Source organism: Sorghum bicolor, chromosome 4 (genome assembly GCF_000003195.3).
Source record: "Sorghum bicolor cultivar BTx623 chromosome 4, Sorghum_bicolor_NCBIv3, whole genome shotgun sequence".
NCBI lineage: Eukaryota > Viridiplantae > Streptophyta > Magnoliopsida > Poales > Poaceae > Sorghum > Sorghum bicolor.
Genome location: NC_012873.2, coordinates 6,842,905 through 6,861,891, shown reverse-complemented (window position 1 = coordinate 6,861,891; position 18,987 = coordinate 6,842,905). Strand labels below are relative to the sequence as shown.

The window sequence follows — 18,987 nt, the reverse complement described above, 5'->3', positions numbered from 1 at the left end:
GGCTCCTGCTCCCCACCATCGGAGTTGGGAGATAACGCTCCCAGGTGAGGTCCCACGTCCAGTCAGAACCAGGCGGGCAGAGTGCGTCGGTCTCCGTCCGAGCGAAACGCGCGACGGCGAAGTGTGAACTCCCTCCTCCGCCTCCGGCCTCCCCGAGAGCAGTGGTGTCGCACCGTGCGGCAGCACCGACGGCGACAGTTTTCCCCGGTTCTTTTTTCTTCTTTTTTTTTTACTCGGTTTCGCCACGCGAACCACGGGAATCCCCACCCGCCTTCGATTTGACGATTCTCCATTCCAATTCCAATTCCGTCCCATGTGCTCGCGATCGGCGACGGAATCCTCGGGAAATCATCGCAGAAAAGAAAAGAAAAGAAAAGGAACATGCGGTGCATCTGAAACGGAGGGCGGCGGGGGTCCGTCCGTCCTGGAGGCCGGGCGGCCGGCTCCCTTTCCCGAGGCCTTGACGCCGACGGCGCCGTGGTGGCGACCGCGCGTGGGCGTGGCGGTTCGAACCGCTGGCGAGCCAGAGCAGGGAAACAGCACAGAGGGAGGCAGACTGGCATGCGTGCCCTCGACAGCGACGCGTGCGCGCGTGATCCAGGGCGCGCCGCGTAGGCGCAGGAGCAGGAGCAGGAGCCGCCGCCCTGCCCTGCACTTGCACGGGCATCGGGGCGGGCCGATCCCCACCCAGTGGGTCAGCACTGTCAGTCACAGTCGAACGGTGGAATGGAACGATCGCGACGGCGAAAGCAGAGTGGCGACGGGCAACGGCATCGGCGTCGGCATGTGCTCCCATCATCCAACTCTGGCCACCGCCGCACCGAGCAAGCAAGGCTCCTGCCCGCGTGCGCACGGGATGGGTGGCGCCAAGGGCGGCGGGGGGCGGCCGTTTGCCCGTTCCTTCTCGGTTGTTCGGTTGTCCCATCCCTGCGGCCGCCCCGAGCCCGATCACAGCTGCGCCCTGCAGACAACACGCAACGCCCTGTCTCTGTGTGTGTGTGTCCATGTGCGTGTGCTGGAGTATACGTGCACCCTCTCATGTTCTCCGTGACTGTGCCTCACAGTAGCAACACTCCTCAGAGCCAGTCGTTCCGTTCTGGCAAAGCCAAAAAGGACGGGAGATATTTCTCCGCCTCCCTTCCGAATCTGACCGTACGCTGGAGACACGGCAGCAGCAGCAGCAGCAGCAGAGACGACGGCGGATCGCATCGGCAACGGCCATGTGCGCGGGATCAGGCCGGGCGGGCTCCATCCGAACCGCCGGGAACGCGGATGACCAGGTGCGCTTCATCCTCCTGCGCGATTAGTAGCTGGGATGGGAACTTCCTGTCATTTCGGTCGTCACCGATTACTTCACGCATCATCATCGGAGGTCCGACGGTCGTTAAACAAGTGTTTCGGGAGCAAATCAAATCATGCATCCACCCAACAACTTGGTCGCGGAGAAGCTGTGCACCGGGAATAGTCACACAGGGCATTGCGTGTCCATTTGGCAGGCACCTTTCTCCCTCTGTTTTGATTCATTTCGTGTCAAACAAAATAAAATAAAACGATTCCATCGATGAAATCTATAGAAACATAGGCCTTGTTTAGTTTGCGAAAATTTTCAAGATTCTCCATCACATCGAATCTCTGGTCGTATATATGGAGTATTAAATATAGACGAAAATAAAAACTAATTGCACAGTTTACCTGTAATTTGTGAGATGAATCTTATGAGCCTAGTTACTCCGTAATTGGACAATGTTTGTCAAAAAAAACGAAAGTGCTACAGTAGCCAAAAACCTAAATTTTTGCTAACTAAACAAGGCCTTATTCTCACCGAGCTTTGAAATGTGAAAAAGGTACAAATAGTAACTTCACTTTATCACATAGTGTTATGTGAGAGAATATTTTAAGAACATTATATGTGGAGCTATTTTACGAAACGATTTAAAAAAAAAGCTCCAGCTCTATCGATAGAGTTGTTTTATAGAGGTGATACCTCTAAAAATGACTTCACTGGTGAAGTGAAACTGTGCCAAATGAGATCTTAATTAAAATACAATTAGCAAGCACGGCGCAAGTTGAGTGTTTTTAGTCTGTTCACTTGAGCTTATCAGCCGAATGTGTCAGTCATTCAGTAGTGTTTTTCTTTCACAACAAATCAGTCAACAATACTTTTTACCATGGCTTATCAGCCAAACGAACAAGAGATTAGTAGAGAATTTTTCAGCCAGCTGTAGCTGTTTGAACTTTGAAGCAGTAGAGGGGGTGTTCAGCACAGTAGACAATACTTCCTACATTCTAAATTATATCGTTATGACTTTTCTAGGTATATATTCAGCTTAATCAACTGCACTTGACCACGTACTTCTTGCAGTGTTGCTGGTGTAGTCGAAGCAAGTCCTCGACAAATATAGTACTAGAAAAAATATAACCACAATATAAATAAAAGTAATAGTTGAGGAACAAAACAGATTTTCGTTATGCACCTTAATATACATATATTAGAACAATATATGTACAAAATTTAGAACCACTTATAATTTGGAATGAATGAAATAGTTGACTATAGAAATACATGTCATGACTAATCTAACGACACTTGTTATACACTAAAAATGTTGAGCATTTTTAATATATATTTAACTAGATTTAAAAATCATTGTTGGACTCATTGAGAAACGGGAATCACATTATTCTTGGCACCGAGGGAGTAACAATATAATAATAACTAAACAAAGAGTGGCCGGAGGCGCACGTCGAAGACCGTCTCAACGCTGGAGAGATCACCAAACGACAAATGGAGCGGATCCAGCGTATCTCCACTAATCACTTGATTATCAACCCAAGGGAGATATACAAGTACAAATCATTGATCCACTAGCTAGGCCATGGCCATTAATCAAAGCCCCCACCACCTCTAAACAAAGCACTTAACGCGGCAAGCAAGTGGATGTTAGGCACAAGTGGCGGCGTTATAGTACGTGCGACGCGATGCAATGCAATGCATACCCTGCACCTGGACTACTACTAGTAGTACGCGCTTTGGAAATGGAGGGAGAGGATAGGCGAGAATCACAACTCAAAGGTGAGGTGTGGTGTGGTGTGGTGTGGAGTGGGTGGGTGTGCAGCGCATCCGGCCCGGTTCGGTGGTGGTGGACTGGTGGGGTAGGCGGGTGAGAGGGAGAGGAGGAGGGGGCTAGGTTCGCTGCACGCGCGGAGGGGTGTGACGAAACAGGAGTGACGCGCGGAGGGACCCCCGCAAAGCGTTTTGCACGAGAGCTTCTGGTACCAAAACTAGCCGCTTCTGCTGTTCTAGTTTGGGAATTCCCGGTTCCCCTTCCTCTGTCTATCTTAAAAATATATAATTATCATTTTCAAAGAAATCAAAACGTTATAAATTTAACTATATATATATACTACATGCGTTGCCGCGTGTATGAAGAAGAAGTATAAGTGTATCTCTTTTATTAGCATAATCGTGGATATTGTATCCAACTATCCATAGTGGATGATGTGCTCCGTTGATGTAGATATCATAATTCTTGTGCTAGTGAACCTTAGTGCAAATGATAGAAGACTGCTGAGGTAGACACCTTGCATGTCAAGAGAACTTGATAGTGGACTGCTGAGGTGGACGTTTTGCATTTTAAGAGAAATAGATAGTGGGGTTGATAGTGGATTGCTGAGGTGGACTCTTTATGTCAAAAGAATTAGATAGTGAGGTTTTGCTTTATAAGAGTTGTAGATATGATAAAATACTAACATTTATTATATTGAATGACAACCATTGAATTAATCGTAGATATTAATGTTATTGATGTTTATGGCAACGCTAGTTAAATTTAAAGAAGATTTGACTAAATGTATTTCAATATTAATCTAATACCTCTTCTGTTCAAATTGAAAGTCATTCTATCCTTTTAGAAATGTAGTTTTGCTATATATCTGAATATAATATGTATCTAAACAAATAGTAAAACCTATATACTTAAAAAAGTTAAAATGAACTGTAATTTGAAATGAATGAAATAATACTTGTTACACATTATAAATATTAATTGTCATGCTCGCTTTGCCGTCTGCAGCAGGAACTTTAGTGTAGTTTTGTCTTAGGGGGGCCGAAGCAAGCGAGGTTTGTCTTATAAGCCGTATTTTTCTGTTAGTTAATAAATTTTTTTCTCATAATAAATCAGTAAATAATATTTTCAGTCATGACTTTTTAAAAGGGAATAGTATTTTCAGCCATAAATGATCATACCGAGTGTATTTTTATATATTTGATTAAATTTTAAAAAAATAAAGAAAACGAAATGTGCAATTAGGTTTAGAATGGAGCGAGTAACCAGTAATTTAGCTAAAAATTATTTTAGCTCATTTAAATTTTATAAAATTGTCCTCGTTGCAACATGCATCTGCACCCATGATCCATCCCAACCCGTACCGTACCTGTCCAGCGCGCAGGTTCAGTGAATCCATCCAGCTCGCCGCGTGCGGTGCAATGCAACTTGCGCCAGCCACGGAGGTCGAGGGGCACGCGACGCGACGCCGAGGCCCCCGCCACGCCCACGCTCTGTCCCTTGGGCGCGCCAAGGGTGTGGGGCGTGCGTCCTCTTCCTCCTTTCGCCCCCGATCCGCCGGATCCATCCGCCCCGCCCACACCGCCACACGCAAGCGGGCCAGGCCAGCCCCTCCCCCCCACTCTCTCTCCCCTCCCTTTCTCTCTCTAACGACTCGGCCTATATTCCTCTCCCATCTCTTGGCCGTCTTCTTTTCCTCCCAGGTCGTCTCCTCTCGCCACAGAGGTTCCCCTTCCCCCTCCCTTCCTTTCGCTCCCTTTTTTCCCTGTCGCCGGCGGCGATAGGGTTCCGTTTTCCTTGCTCCGGCGGGCCGTAGATGCTTCCGGCCCTCTCCGGCGCCTCAGATCCGGCGGTGACCGTGCTCTTGTTCGTTCTTCTGGTCTTGATTCGAGTGGGAGGGGAAGGGGTCCCTTTGGTCTTGGGAGATTCGGAGACATGCCTGCGCTCTACGCTTACGGAGGTGAGAGGGCGAAAGACCTCTTCTTTGCTCTTCTTTTCTTCGGAGTTCCGTCGATTGATTCGAGATTCATGTTGTGAGGAAACGATTACCTTTTGCTATTCCGTTCTGATGGTTAATTGACTGCTTCTTGGATTGGACCAGATGGCGGGTGCCTCGTCTCGGCGCCGGCTGAGCTGTCCGGGCTCTTCTGCCGCGGCGCCGTGCAGCAGCGGAAGCGCACGCTGGTGGCCGCGTCCGCGGTCGCCGTGGCGGCGGCGGCGGAGTGCGTGAGGGCGGCCAAGAAACAGAGGCAGCAGCTGCCGCTGCCGCTGCCGTCGCTCGACGCGCTCCCGGACGAGTGCCTCTTCGAGATCCTGCGCCGCGTGCCCGGGGGCCGCGGCCGCGGCGCCTCCGCCTGCGTCTCCCGCCGCTGGCTCGCGCTCCTCGGCAGCATCCGGGCCTCCGAGCTCGGCCAGGCCGCCGCCGCGGCGGACACCCCGTCGCTGCCCGACCTGAACGAGGAGTTCGTCATGGAGGAGGAGGATAAGGAGGAGTCCCCCGCGGATCGGTGCGCCGTCGACAGGGTCCTGGAGGGCAAGGAGGCCACTGACGTCCGCCTGGCCGCCATGGCCGTCGTCGCCGGATCCCGCGGCGGGCTGGAGAAGCTCGCCGTCCGCGGCAGCCACCCGACCCGTGGCGTCACGGACCAAGGTCTCTCGGCGGTCGCACGCGGCAGCCCCAACCTCGGCTCGCTCGCGCTTTGGGATGTGCCTCTTATCACCGATGCTGGGCTTGCGGAGATCGCCGCCGGGTGCCCCTCGCTGGAGCGTCTGGATATCTCTCGATGCCCCCTCATCACAGACAAGGGCCTCGCAGCTGTCGCGCAGGGGTGCCCCAACTTGGTGTCTCTGACCATCGAGGCATGCTCCGGTGTTGCTAATGAGGGCCTGAGGGCGATTGGCCGCAGCTGCGTGAAGCTGCAAGCTGTGAACATCAAGAACTGCCCTCTTGTTGGTGACCAAGGCATCTCCAGCCTGGTGTGCTCTGCTACCGCTTCGCTTGCTAAGATCCGGCTCCAGGGATTGAACATAACTGATGCTTCGCTTGCTGTGATTGGATACTATGGGAAGGCCGTCACTGACCTTACACTCACTCGTCTCGCTACTGTTGGTGAGAGGGGTTTCTGGGTGATGGCTAATGCTGCTGGCCTGCAGAATCTCAGGTGCATGAGTGTTACCTCTTGCCCTGGAGTCACCGATCTTGCGCTCGCTTCTATTGCCAAGTTCTGCCCAAGCTTGAAGCAGCTTTGCCTCAGGAAGTGTGGACATGTGTCGGATGCTGGCCTTAAGGCGTTCACAGAATCAGCAAAGGTGTTTGAGAACTTGCAGCTTGAGGAATGCAACCGGGTTACTCTTGTCGGTATTCTTGCTTTCCTCCTCAACTGCAGCCAGAAGTTCAGGGCTCTCTCTTTGGTGAAATGCATGGGGATCAAGGATATCGGCTCTGCGCCTGCACAGCTTCCTCTTTGCCGATCACTTCGTTTCCTTACAATCAAGGATTGCCCAGGTTTCACTGATGCAAGCTTGGCTGTGGTGGGGATGATTTGCCCTCAGTTGGAGCAGGTTGACCTCAGTGGTCTTGGTGAGGTCACTGACAATGGGCTTCTTCCATTGATCCAGTCTTCTGAAGCTGGTCTGATCAAGGTTGACTTGAGTGGTTGCAAGAACATCACAGATGTGGCTGTCTCCTCCCTGGTGAAGGGACATGGAAAATCTCTGAAGAAAGTCAGCCTTGAGGGTTGCAGCAAGATAACAGATGCTAGCCTATTCACCATGTCCGAGAGCTGCACTGAGCTTGCGGAGCTTGATCTTTCAAACTGCATGGTTAGTGACCATGGTGTTGCCATTCTGGCATCTGCAAGGCACCTCAAGCTTCGTGTTCTCTCACTGTCTGGTTGCTCTAAGGTTACTCAGAAGAGTGTGCCGTTCTTGGGCAACCTTGGCCAGTCTCTTGAGGGCCTCAACCTTCAGTTCTGCAACATGATTGGCAACCACAACATTGCATCGCTGGAGAAGCAGCTCTGGTGGTGTGATATCCTTGCATAGGCAGACAAGATGGTCCATTGCTGGAAAGGGCTCGTGTCTACTGGGAGCCACTTCCAGATGCAGATATACAACCGTAGCAGTAGCACAACCAGATGATCTTCAGGTTTTTGGCTCGCAAGCGAGTCATGATGGTGGGCTTCCGCATTGTTCAAGGACCAGTTGTTTTAGGGGGTGCTTTCTAGCCAACTGCTCGTTTTTCACAGATCACCTCTCAGGGGGTTTATCTGTTTTTTGAGCCTTGGCTGCCATCACTGGCATCTTGCCCCTCGATCCAGACACTGGTCCTTGCCTTTATAGTCATAAGGTTTTTTAGGTTGCCATAGTGTCCAAGTCCTTTTTCGTTTTACTGCTTCCTGGTTATGAAGTTGCAGGCTTTGGCAATCCATTGGCAGCTCTGGACTATCACAATTCTAACTCAACCACCAGAGGCTGGTGTAGGACATCGTTTCCAGGGCTGCTGATGCTGGAGCGTCTGTGGACTTGTGCAGTGTGTTTGGTTGTTGAGTTTTGAGTTTGTTTTGAGTCTTGATGTGTTGTGTGTGATGTTCTCCATGGTGTGTAAGGGTCATGTAGGGTCGCATCTTTTTTACAGTCTCTTTGGGATGCCTGGTGTTCATGGTGATCTTGGCCATTGCGAGGCGCATACTAGAAGCCTTGCCTTGACAACCTTTTATGGTTGTTTTTTTGCCAGATCCCAATTTTTACAGGTAGATTGTTGAGTGCTGTAAGCTTGGTGACCCTCTATGAATAAATGAAATATGTGTTTATGTTGAAACTTTGTGCTTGTCTTGTATTTATAACATTTCTCTGCCTGCAAGTAGATTCTATGGGATGTGCTTATATTTTATTGAACCCTAAATCCTCAAAATACACATTGTTTTGAACCTATTTCGAGACAATGTGTATTTGAGGAGTTGAGGTTCAATAAACTATAAGCATATTGTCTCAAAATCTGGTGTAATCTTAGAAAATCTTAGGAAATTTATTTTATATCAGAAAAATATGAAACCAGTTTCAAGTGTATAGATTAGAATTATTTGGATCCTACTCCCTCTAGCATTTAAACTTTATCCTTAAATATAATGTATTCTAGAGGACAAAACTAATTTTACATTAAATATTTTCTATTTATCAATTAATCACCATTAATCACATTAATGATAGCGTTTGATTAGAAAATAAAATAAGAGTACATGCGTTTTTTATGCTCTCTCAATATGTCTTAAAATTAATAGAATGTACTGTGTTATAGGACAGCGGGAGTATATGGTAGGAAATTTATTTCAATTGAGTACACTTAAACAATATATCTAACACGGATCATTCTTTAAGCATCTGATTTTTTGGATCATCCGAACATGTGATTTCTGCGTTTCATTTTTAGAGTAATCCCAAAAAGCTCTTTTTATTCTTCCTAATTTATAGGAGTAGAGATTTTCGTGAAGAAAAAACTTGGGTGATTTACTCTCTAGTCCGTTTGTTCGAAAGTCCGAGGCATAATTTGTTTGAAAAAGTCACAGCTAAACCTGACAATGGTTTAGGTTAAAACCGGTTTTTTAGTTTGGTTTTATTTTTAGGCTGTATTGGTTTGGATTGAAACGGGCTGAAAAGACTGTTAGACCAGTTTGGTTTGGGCCCTATTAAAGTGGGCTGAACTGGTTTGGCTCTAAATAATAGAGTTTATAATAATTTTTTATTCTATTTATTTATTTTTTGCTGTTGTTTATGGCTAAATATAAACAATAGCATGAGGTGCCGGTGAAATGGTGGGTTGGAAATATATTTTAATGGGTGTAGCGCATAAGTGGTTTGGTTTGGTGTGGATGATTGAAGTCATGGTCTAATTTGGTTTGGATTTAACTTTCACATATATATGTTTTGGATTGGTGTGGGTTTGGTTTGGATCTCAACCCACTGTCAGGTTTAGTCACAGCATATGTTTTTTGAGGAAAATAAAGTTAAATTGCAAGCATATCAAGTGTACAAAAAAAAACTATATTAGTAGCTATATAAAAATGATATATTACGTGAAAACACTGTCCAAAAGTTAAATTCTGGAAATTGTAAAAATAAAAATGCACATTGTAAGTGCTCTTAAACCTATTTTTATTTGTATGTACCAATTACATATTTTTGCGTGTTGTTCACGTGCGATTCAGATTCGTGCTAACAGCAAATTATGATGCATCGGCAGCGAACGAGAACAGGAAGCTAATGATACAAACGAGAACAAGAAGCTAATGATTCCACTCGATACAGCGAAGTGACCACCAAGAGGTTTCAATCATCGAAACGACCGATGATGCTCTGTTCGCTGGAGCTTAGCATTGCACATGACAAACTGAAGAGAGCACCTGTTCAAGCTCCATCCGGCAGCATATCTCAGACTACAGGAGCCACAGCCACTCATCGATTAGCAGGCAAGTTCCAAGGCCATTAGGTAGGAGTGCTGATTTTGCCCACTCTCTAGCTTTCTGCGGATAAAAATAGGCACGTTACGCAGATGACAAATATCCAGTACACAATCGAAGTTCAAATTATCAATTAGTGAGCTCGCCTGATGAGGGGAAAAAAACTTCTGCAAATAACCTGAAACTACTTTTAATCAGCATTTTCTAGAGGTGTTCTCATCGAGCTAGTCATTCAGTCTGAAATCCGGTGAGTAGTTCAGTAGAATGTCAATCCTAACTAGATCAGGGGATTCTTCATCACAGAAGGGGTTAATTCTGAAAAATAAAAAGGTACATTTGGATTAGGAGGCACAGGTTCTAAGGTACGAAGCAGTTTCAAGTACACAGGCAAAAAGTTTTTTTTAAAAAAAAATTGGTGCAAGACCACAAGTTCAGGTTCAGTATTCTCTTGCTATGGCCTAGAGCCCTGGATATTGAAATGAAATCTCATTAATCAGGGCTGCAGAATTAGGATGTTATCATTTGCAGGCACTACCGCTAGGACTTGCTGTATTAGGAGGTTATGATGAATGCATTTGCCACCAACTGCAAATGACTTTGGGCAATTTGGATATCTCTGTAGATTATGAACAAAAGCTTTCTAGATTGATAAACAGCATACAAGGCTCAATTCCAGGAAAACAAACAGGAGTATATATCACATAACATAATACAGGCACAAGGTACTCTAGCAGGCAAGCACAATATTATACAAAGATGAGGCACACCACCATCCATCACAAATCAGTTGATTTTGGTCACCGTGATCTTCAGTAAACGACACTCTGTTCGGCGACGTCTTGTTCATCAGGATTAGCTCCAGCTTCAATTGGCCCCTGAACAGAATCTGTTTTCGTCTCACTTCCTTGTACCTGTTCTGTAGCAGATCCTGTCTCCTGAGTATTAACTGCATTCAGTTTGGTGTTCTTTAGCTGCCTTGAGGTGGCATCGAGCGGACCAGTTTCTTCAGATGGCAGTCTGGGGAGTGACTTCCTCTGGGGCTTCTTTGCTGAATTCAACGGGGTTGATTTTTTCACACCATTTTGAGAAACCTTTTCCTCAAGGCTCAGACGGGCAGATTGGTCCATAGTAGTATTTTCTTCAGTCTCTGGTGTGGACTTGTTTTTAGAACGACCAAGCTTTGGTGATTTAGCTCTGGTTGGGGGGGTCTACAACAAATATCAATGCCGAAACACATGAGATTTGTTTGAAATACAAACTCCATATTTGTCCAGTAGTATATGTGCATGTAGACAAAAGAAAGACTCTTCTACTACACATATCAAAAAGACATGCAGAGGAAAAACTGCCCCACCACGGCATTGCTTTAAGATTTAAGAAGCTTCTCGTGCTCAGACAGAAAAACAACCCAAAGAGCGGCTGCGGCTGCGGCTGCCATAGACATGCCACCGAGTGCCCAGTACACATGCTTGTGTCCATGCGCACTCTCGCTGAAAGCAACTAAGGTGGTTACACATATAACTCAGGACCACAGCCGACAAAGGGGGTCGAACCCAGGACCTTGAGTGCTACTTGAGCCCTGCTAATCAGTAAGATAGCAGGCCCGTTAGCTTCTACTACACATATCAAAACTAAATTCGTAAGATACATTTGAGTATCTAGTCTGTTATGCAAGCCTGGTAGTTGCTGAGTATAATTTGGCTCCTCATCCATTTTTGACAAGGTTTTCTGGTGCAATGCTTGGCTAATTTTAAATGCAATATGTGGACTAAACAATCATATCAGCAAAACACCAAAGAATGATGACAATATAAAGTCATAAATAGAGAAAAACAAAGTACCAACTGCGGTTACAATCTCCACTCAGATACCAGGTTTTTACATCAGAAAAAAAATAAGGCTTCCAGGTTCCAGCTAAACTATATGGTAGTTTCAACTTCACCTCCTCTTTTAAAATGATTGTGTGAAATATATATTCCGAAAAGGCAGGAAAGGCTGTTGGTGACTAAAACTGATGGAATTTACACTGTATGAGTGATGATTCCACACATGCTCATAAGGCATGTCAGTCATGAGTTCACTCAAAGTATAAGATACTGTAGCTAGCCATGACATGATCACTAAGTTACCTTTTTCAATTCAACCTTGGCAGGAGTTGGTTCCTTATAGAAGCTTGGCATTGGTGTTGCCTTGAAATTCAAACTCTTTCTCAACATTTTGAGTTCTGCTTCTTCAGTTTCCTGTGCATTTTACAGAAATATATCAGCAAGCAACATAAGAGATGTGATGTTGGAAGGCAGCATTTCCCAAAAGAAAGGAACATAAGGGTACCTTTGATTTCTCTTGCAAATTGCTTATTTCTAACTCTCTTGCTTGAATCTTCTCCTCAAGCTTCGAATAGAACTGTTTGATTGCAGAATTGGGTAAACAAAGTTGGCAAAAGCATATTTCAAAATGCAATCAGCAAATAAAACAGCTAAAGACAGTGTTACCTCTCTTCTTTTTTCAGATCTCTCGTCACACTTGAAGGTGAAACCATATGATGGAGTGCTGCCAACTTTTCGAGGTTTTGCACTCTCACCATTTGACTGTTCTTCATCTCTTTTGATGGAAGAGAGCTGTGCTGATGGCTTTTGAGTTTTCCTTTTCTCCCTGGATTTGAGTTAAAATATAAATAGCATACGCGACTCTTCAAATATATAACTGTGTGCATATGTTTATGCCATATGAAGCTATAGAATGACTTTTTTTTAGCATGGTTGCTTTCTGTTTTACAAGCAGCGGGCACAAATTTATGCACATATCCCAGATGCGTAGCATGGACACACTGTCGAACTCACGTGCACATACTATTCCTACTGGGGGCTCTAAATGATGTTTCTGGTAGAGTTCTCCAGTACTGTAATTCATGGTGAACATATTCATTCGGGCCATATATACTAATGCACTATTAGTCTAGAGTTCTCCAGTACCATAATTTGTGGTGAACATATTCATTCGGGGCATATAATGCTAATACACTATTAGTCTATTACTACATTCCTTCTCCCAAGATATTCTGATCTTAATAGAAAGGAAAGAAGCAACTTACTTGGAGTCATCCAGCAATGTTGCATCCATGGGAGATGAGCGAGATTCATTCTTGCCAGCTTTCTGATAAAAGTGAAACAAGTCAACATGTATAAGGTCTTGCCAGCTTTCTGATAAAACATAAAAGTGAAACAAGTCATGTAAGATCCAACTGGATTGGGCAGGAAGCTGATTCTAGATATCCACATAACTAGTGAATATATTTAAACATCAACCCGCCAGGGGTATGACCTCTCCCAGGGCCCAGGGCATTGCTATTATAAGGTAGAAGACCTCAGCCTTGCAAGCTGAGAAAATCCCTGAAACCCAGCTTTGCTGACGAGGGGATTTTTTTTTAACCCGCCTAAATTCACTTCCACGAGGTCGAACTCAGGACCCGGAGATGCTACTAAAGCGCTTGCAACCACTAGGCTACAGGCTCTTTCGCTGACCAGTGAAGATATTGAAACATAGTGCATCATAATGTAGAACTGCTTACATTACTGCCGACACCAGCGTCACCATGGGACACCTGGACAATGGGTGCCTTAGGAAGAGAAGAATTCACCCCTTTTCTCCTTGCCTGACCTTCATCTCCACTCCTTGGGCTCTTGGATTTGATAGCCTTAGGTCCATGGCTTTGATTCCCCTAAAAGTTATATATTATAATGAACGAAATGGCAATCAGCACAACTGTAGATGAAGAACAAAAGCATTACAAGACATCGCTGTCAAGAGCCTCACCTTGGAAAGTCCAAGGCGAGGCTTCCTGCCCTCCATAGGCGAGGTGGCCTCCCCGCTAGCCTCTTCTGGCGGGTTGATCACCTCGCTCTCCCCTGAGTTGTCCTCATTGCCCTTCTCCCCATGCTCTTCCTCACCCTGGCCCCCTAAGCTAGGCATTGCGGGCTTCCCACTGGCAGGGGCGGACCCAGTAAAGGACATGGGTGTACACATGTACACCCAATAATTTTTGCAAAGCAATCGAAGTTAGTAGGCATAATACATGCATATACACCTGTAATTAGATTCAGATCCGATTACGAACAGTAAGGGTTTGGGCGCACGGTTTTTACCTATGAATTACGTCAATGTCTGGGCGCACGGCTTCGCACAGCAGGAAGGGAGGACCAAGGGGAGGGAATACCTAGTGTCCTGGTGGTGCTCGTCGCCGGCCAAAGTGGCGAGTGGCGACGCAGGACAGCAGCGACGGTCGCAGGGACACCGAGGCTGCAGAGTGCGGACGCCGTGCCGGAGATGGTCGCGAGGACGCTGGGCCCCAGGTGGTGCTCGACCGAGCTCAGTCTCCTCTCCGGGTTGCGGCGCGGCGAGCGGACGGAGGAGATCGGCCGCGGGCGAGACGAGTCCAAGGCGCGGCGGGCCTAAGGGTCGAGGAAGGATAGAAAAAATGCACCTACCGCCAAGCGCGCGCGCCCTCACATCTCTCGTGTCCTATAAGAGCATCTCCAAGGGCTTTGCAAACAAACTTTGCATTGCTCTATTTGCAAAAAAGAGTAGAAAATACCTCTCCAATGGTTTTGCAAATAAGGTTTGCAATTTGGTTAACTTTGCAAATAGAGGTTGAGGCTTTGCATATATGCAAACCTTCCCACCACTTTGCATCTACAATTTTGGCCTTCCACGTCGGACTCTGTCCCCCCGCCCCCCACCCTGCGCGATTTTCTCTACGCCCGTCCGCCCTCCCTGCCGCGCGCGCCCGCCCTCCAGCTGCCGTGCGTGCCCGCCGTCCCTCCAGCTGCCGTAGGTGGATGGAGCCAAACTGACGCCAACGACGACGGTGACGAACGACGAATGTGGCCTGGGCTGGGCGGCGACTGGCGCGAAGACCTGGGCTGGGCGGCAACTGGCGCGGACCTGGCCTGGGCGGCGACTGGCACGCACGACGTACGTCAAAATGGCGCGAAGGGAAAAAAACGCGCGGGCGCGATCGGTGAAAAAAAAATCGAAGGTGGAGTCCATACTTTGGGTTTGCCAAATCTAAATGCAAAGTCCCTTGAAGTTTGACTATTTTTAGACTTTGCAAATGAGTTTGAGACTTTGCAAACAACACCAAATGCAAAATTCATTTGCAAAGTCCCTTGGAGATGCTCTAACGCCATCGCTGGAGCAACCAGCTGGGAAATCGTTTGTTGTGGCTTGGAATCAGGTCTTGTTTAGTTCAATTTTTTTTTTAAAAATTCTTTGTCGTATTAAATCTTTAAACGCATATATAAGATAATAAATCATATCATCGTTATTATCATCATTATTATTCATCATCATCTCTTATTAAAAGAGCGAGTTTTTTTTTGAGACGGTTCTCCTTCCTGTTTAATAACCGTTTGATTCCGGCAAATGTTGCGGCTACGGTCGGATGTATACTGTGGGCGGGTGGGCAACTGCATGCAACAGCACTGGCGGAGCCACCGCCTGGCCACACCGGGCGGCCGGCCGGGCTCATCGGAGACATTCAAAAGGAAAAAAAATTTATATCAAAACAAAACTCTATAATTTTCTAGCTAAATATTTTGCTTAATAAAAATTGTTCAGGCTCATAAAAGCTTTTGGCTCCGCTAATGTGCAACAGGCACATATCATCTCCTGAGCAACCGTCTGTGCATGCTGCGATTTCCAAAGATGGACGTGAGGCAAGATCATAGACCTACAGAGGCAATCGCACGATTACAAAAATCGAGTGTTGCCAGTAAACAAAACGTTCGTTTGGATTTCTCTTGCGGTTCTATAATGTTTATATTTATTTTATTTATGTTTATTTTAATTTTTATTTAGACAAATTATTGATTGCACACGACTCATAAGTTCTGGTTGATCTACTTTTAACTGCACCAACAAAAACAAAACATATAACAGTGTATGAGTTAATATATTTATATCGTATTAGTATGGTGGAATCATTATCATATTATGAGTAGTTTAGAACTGTGTCTAAGACTGCATGGTGTCATAGCTGAACGACAGCTCCACCATGACCGCTCTAACCGAATTTGACTAACCATTATAATCTAAACATCGTGCTATATAAGTCCTACGTCACTCGTGATCTTATATGATATAAGATGTAAGACTCCGCCTAGGATTCCTCCTAGATTTCAAAAACGATAATAGAGCGGCCGGTTCCGGCAACTATGGCGGCGACGGTCGGATGCATGTTACGTGCGGGTGGGCAACTGTGTGCAGCGAGCACATATCATCCCCTGAGCAGCCGCCCATGCGTGCTGCGACGGACACGAGGCAAGATCAGAGACCTATAGAGACAATCGCACAATTACAAAAAACAAGTGTTGCCAATAAATAGAAGGTTCGTTTGGAATTCTCTTACGGTTCTATAATGTTTATATTTATTTTATTTTTTGTTTATATTTATTTTATTTTTTATTCAGACAAATTATTTGATTGCACTTAACTCATAAGTTCGACGATCTACTTTTAACTGAACCCGCAAAAACAAAGCATATGGCAGTGTATGAGTTAATATATTTATATTGTCTTAGTATGGTGGAATCATTATCATATTAAGGACAATTTAGAACTGTGTCTAAGACCGCACGGTGTCATAGCTGAATGGCAACTTCACCATGACCGCCCTACCAGAAAATTGACTGTGTGAACATTGGCCCTCACCTAGACTAGTGTCACTCCTGTAAATGTTATTAACATTTTATGGATTAAATAAGGGATTTAATATAATATTTTTATATTTAAAAAATTGTTGATGAAATATACACAAATTGATATATCGATAATTCAATTACTATTTTCATTGTATTTGAAATAGTTTTTGATATACACGTGAGTGTCGCACGCGCATATTTGCTAATATGAATAAAAAAATAACTAATTGTATAGTTTACCTGTAATTTATGAGACGAATCTTTTAAACCTGGTTAGTCTATAATGAACAATATTTACCAAATACAAACAAAAATGCTATAATAGCCAAAGCCAAAAAAAATTCCAACTAAACAAGGCCTAAATTGATGTTTTGGAATAGTGTCTTGGAATAATTGGGGCATCTGGATTTGATCTTGAAATATTGGGTTTCTATCTTCGGGTACTTTCCAACATACTCCTATATCGTGTACCTCTTTATATTGAGATAGGACTCGTGCGTTGCTATGGGTGTTAAAATCTAAATCATCCTTCATACTCTTTCTATCCAAAATTATAAAACATTTCACTTTTTTGATATTTGACCACTCCTCTTATTCAAAAAAAATATATAAATATAGTCAATTTTAAGTCATTTATGAAGAACTTTTATTAATAAACCAATCACCATAAAAGAAGTGATATTTTACACAAAGTTTTAAATAAGACGAAACTTAGTGTCAAAAAAAGTCAAACATATTATAATTTGAGATAGATTGAGTATTTTGCAGTTATCATATCAAAAAAATGCCTTGTGAGTATTATGGTATCCATTCGAGTTCAGACATAGGCAACTGAAAGAAAATGGTCAAACATCTTGTAAGCCCAACTTGCAGTTCACTTTAGCTAAGCGCTAAAAATTATAGAGAGGCATGAGATGGTCGGCTTCACCATGCTAGCGGTAAACGGGTCCTAGTGACTCTTTTAGGAGTAGAGATGTGGTATAGGTCTTGCATAATGCTAAATTACAGAAATATAAGTTCATGATTTTAGGTTATGGGCATGTCAAATTTTAGAAACACATATTCAAAGTTACAGATTACATAATAATCAAAATTTTAGAATCGTATATTCAAACTGCAAGAAGCCACATTTAGACCTGGTTTAAATTCAGGGTGTTAAGTTTTGGGGTGTCACATCGCCTGTTATATTAAGGTGTTATATGAGAGTATTCAAATAGTAATAATAAATAAATTATAAAAGTTTTCGGTACTCCACGAGACGAATTTATTAAGTTTGATTAGCTTTATTTTTTTGCGAGACTATAGCACCACATTGTTAAATCATGGATTAATTAGGTTTAAAAGATTCGTCTCGCAAAATAATCGAGAATTTATGTAATTAGTTATTTTTAGTCTATATTTAATACTCATGCATGTGTTCAAACATGCGATAGGATAGTGAATAAACTTTAGGGGAACTAAATAAGGTCTAAAGTATGGGCTATACTTGAAACTAATATTATAGTCTTATAGAAAAAGAATATTTGGCGTGAGTAAAAGTTTTTATGCAGAACACAACAGCATGCTCTTTGGTAATCCCCATGATACACAGATGTGCAATTGGTAGTTGCATTCCTTGTAATAGGAATAGAAATTCATATAGTACTATGCATTTTGAAAGAATTGTGGAACTGAATGTCCATAGCTACTTGTACCAGATTTTTCATGACCAAGTTTGTGTCCGTTTTTCATTAAGAGAAAAAGGGACAAAGGTACACAACTCAAGGCCTTGTTTAGTTTCGAAAAGTAAAAAGTTTTCGGTACTGCAGCACTTTCGTTTGTTTGTGACAAATATTATCCAATTATGGACTAACTAGGATCAAAAGATTCATCTTGTGATTTACAGCTAAACTGTGTAATTAGTTTTTTGTTTTCGTCTATATTTAGGCCTTGTTTACTTCCAAATTTTTTTGCAAAATATGAATAGTAGCACTTTTATTTGTATTTGACAAATATTGTCTAATTATGGACTAACTAGGCTTAAAAGATTCGTCTCGTTAATTTTGACCAAACTGTGCAATTAGTTTTTATTTTCATCTATATTTAATACTCCATGCATACGTCTAAAGATTCGATGTGACGGGGAATCTGAAAAAATTTTGCAAAATTTTTGGGGAAGTAAACAAGACCTTAATGTTTCATGCATGTGTCACAAGATTCGATGTGATGGGGAATCTTGAAAACTTTTTGGTTTTCATGGTGAACTAAACAAGACCCAGCACGAGAAACTACTTGTACCAGATAATGTTAACGTCGTTCAAAGTAGGCTCTAGCTGACGTATCCTGGGATGGTTGGCATTTTTTTCCTTTATTTTTTTGGGCATGTGCCCTTTTGTTCCTTCCTTTTCTTCACAAATGTATAACAACATCGTCTGAATTGATTTAGATGGTAGTATAATTTATGATGCAGATTTTGGTAGCCAATAAGTTTACTAGTAAAAGTAGTTTTTGGTTAGCCATGACGTGCCTTTTTGCTGAACGGTAGATTAGGTTGTCACAGCACACTCAATGGACATTAGGAGCCTGCATATTTACAGATGTGCTAGACCCTATTCGGCTGCTGGTCAATACTGATTTTGATTTGTTGTAAAAAAAACTATTTTATGGCTGAAAATTAATGCTAATAAGTTTCAATTTTCATGACCACTAGATAAAAGAAGGTGAGGTCCGGGAAAGAGAATCCCTGTTTAAGTGTCTAGAGAGCCTTACGCACTTACCCTTCTTATTTTA

At 43.9% G+C, this 18,987-nt stretch overlaps 2 protein-coding genes across 2 annotated transcripts; one reads left to right on the top strand and one right to left on the bottom strand.

Moving 5' to 3' along the window:
- Positions 4,715-7,884, top strand: LOC8071648 (EIN3-binding F-box protein 1). The gene is made up of 2 exons (XM_002453452.2): positions 4,715-5,025; positions 5,167-7,884. Exons 1-2 carry the CDS (start codon positions 5,001-5,003, stop codon positions 7,107-7,109), a joined length of 1,968 nt encoding a protein of 655 aa, XP_002453497.1. The 5' UTR covers positions 4,715-5,000; the 3' UTR covers positions 7,110-7,884.
- On the bottom strand, positions 10,166-15,817 carry LOC8082916 (protein WVD2-like 6). Its single transcript, XM_021459429.1, has 9 exons — positions 15,761-15,817; positions 13,734-14,038; positions 13,334-13,502; positions 13,089-13,238; positions 12,612-12,673; positions 12,013-12,172; positions 11,852-11,923; positions 11,650-11,760; positions 10,166-10,728 (listed from the first exon to the last, which is right to left on the bottom strand). The coding sequence occupies exons 1-9, from the start codon at positions 15,815-15,817 to the stop codon at positions 10,330-10,332; spliced, it is 1,485 nt and encodes a 494-aa protein (XP_021315104.1). The 3' UTR covers positions 10,166-10,329.

Coding starts and splice junctions, on each gene's coding strand:
- LOC8071648 (XM_002453452.2), top strand. CDS start 5,001: ATGCCTGCGCTCTACGCTTACGGAG. Junction 5,026..5,166: donor TGCGCTCTACGCTTACGGAG/GTGAGAGGGCGA, acceptor GGATTGGACCAG/ATGGCGGGTGCCTCGTCTCG.
- LOC8082916 (XM_021459429.1), bottom strand. CDS start 15,817: ATGGGCGGCTGCTCAGGGGATGATATGTGCTCGCTGCACACAGTTGCC. Junction 13,239..13,333: donor CTCGCCTTGGACTTTCCAAG/GTGAGGCTCTTG, acceptor TATAACTTTTAG/GGGAATCAAAGCCATGGACC. Junction 11,761..11,851: donor ATTTGCAAGAGAAATCAAAG/GTACCCTTATGT, acceptor TAAAATGCACAG/GAAACTGAAGAAGCAGAACT.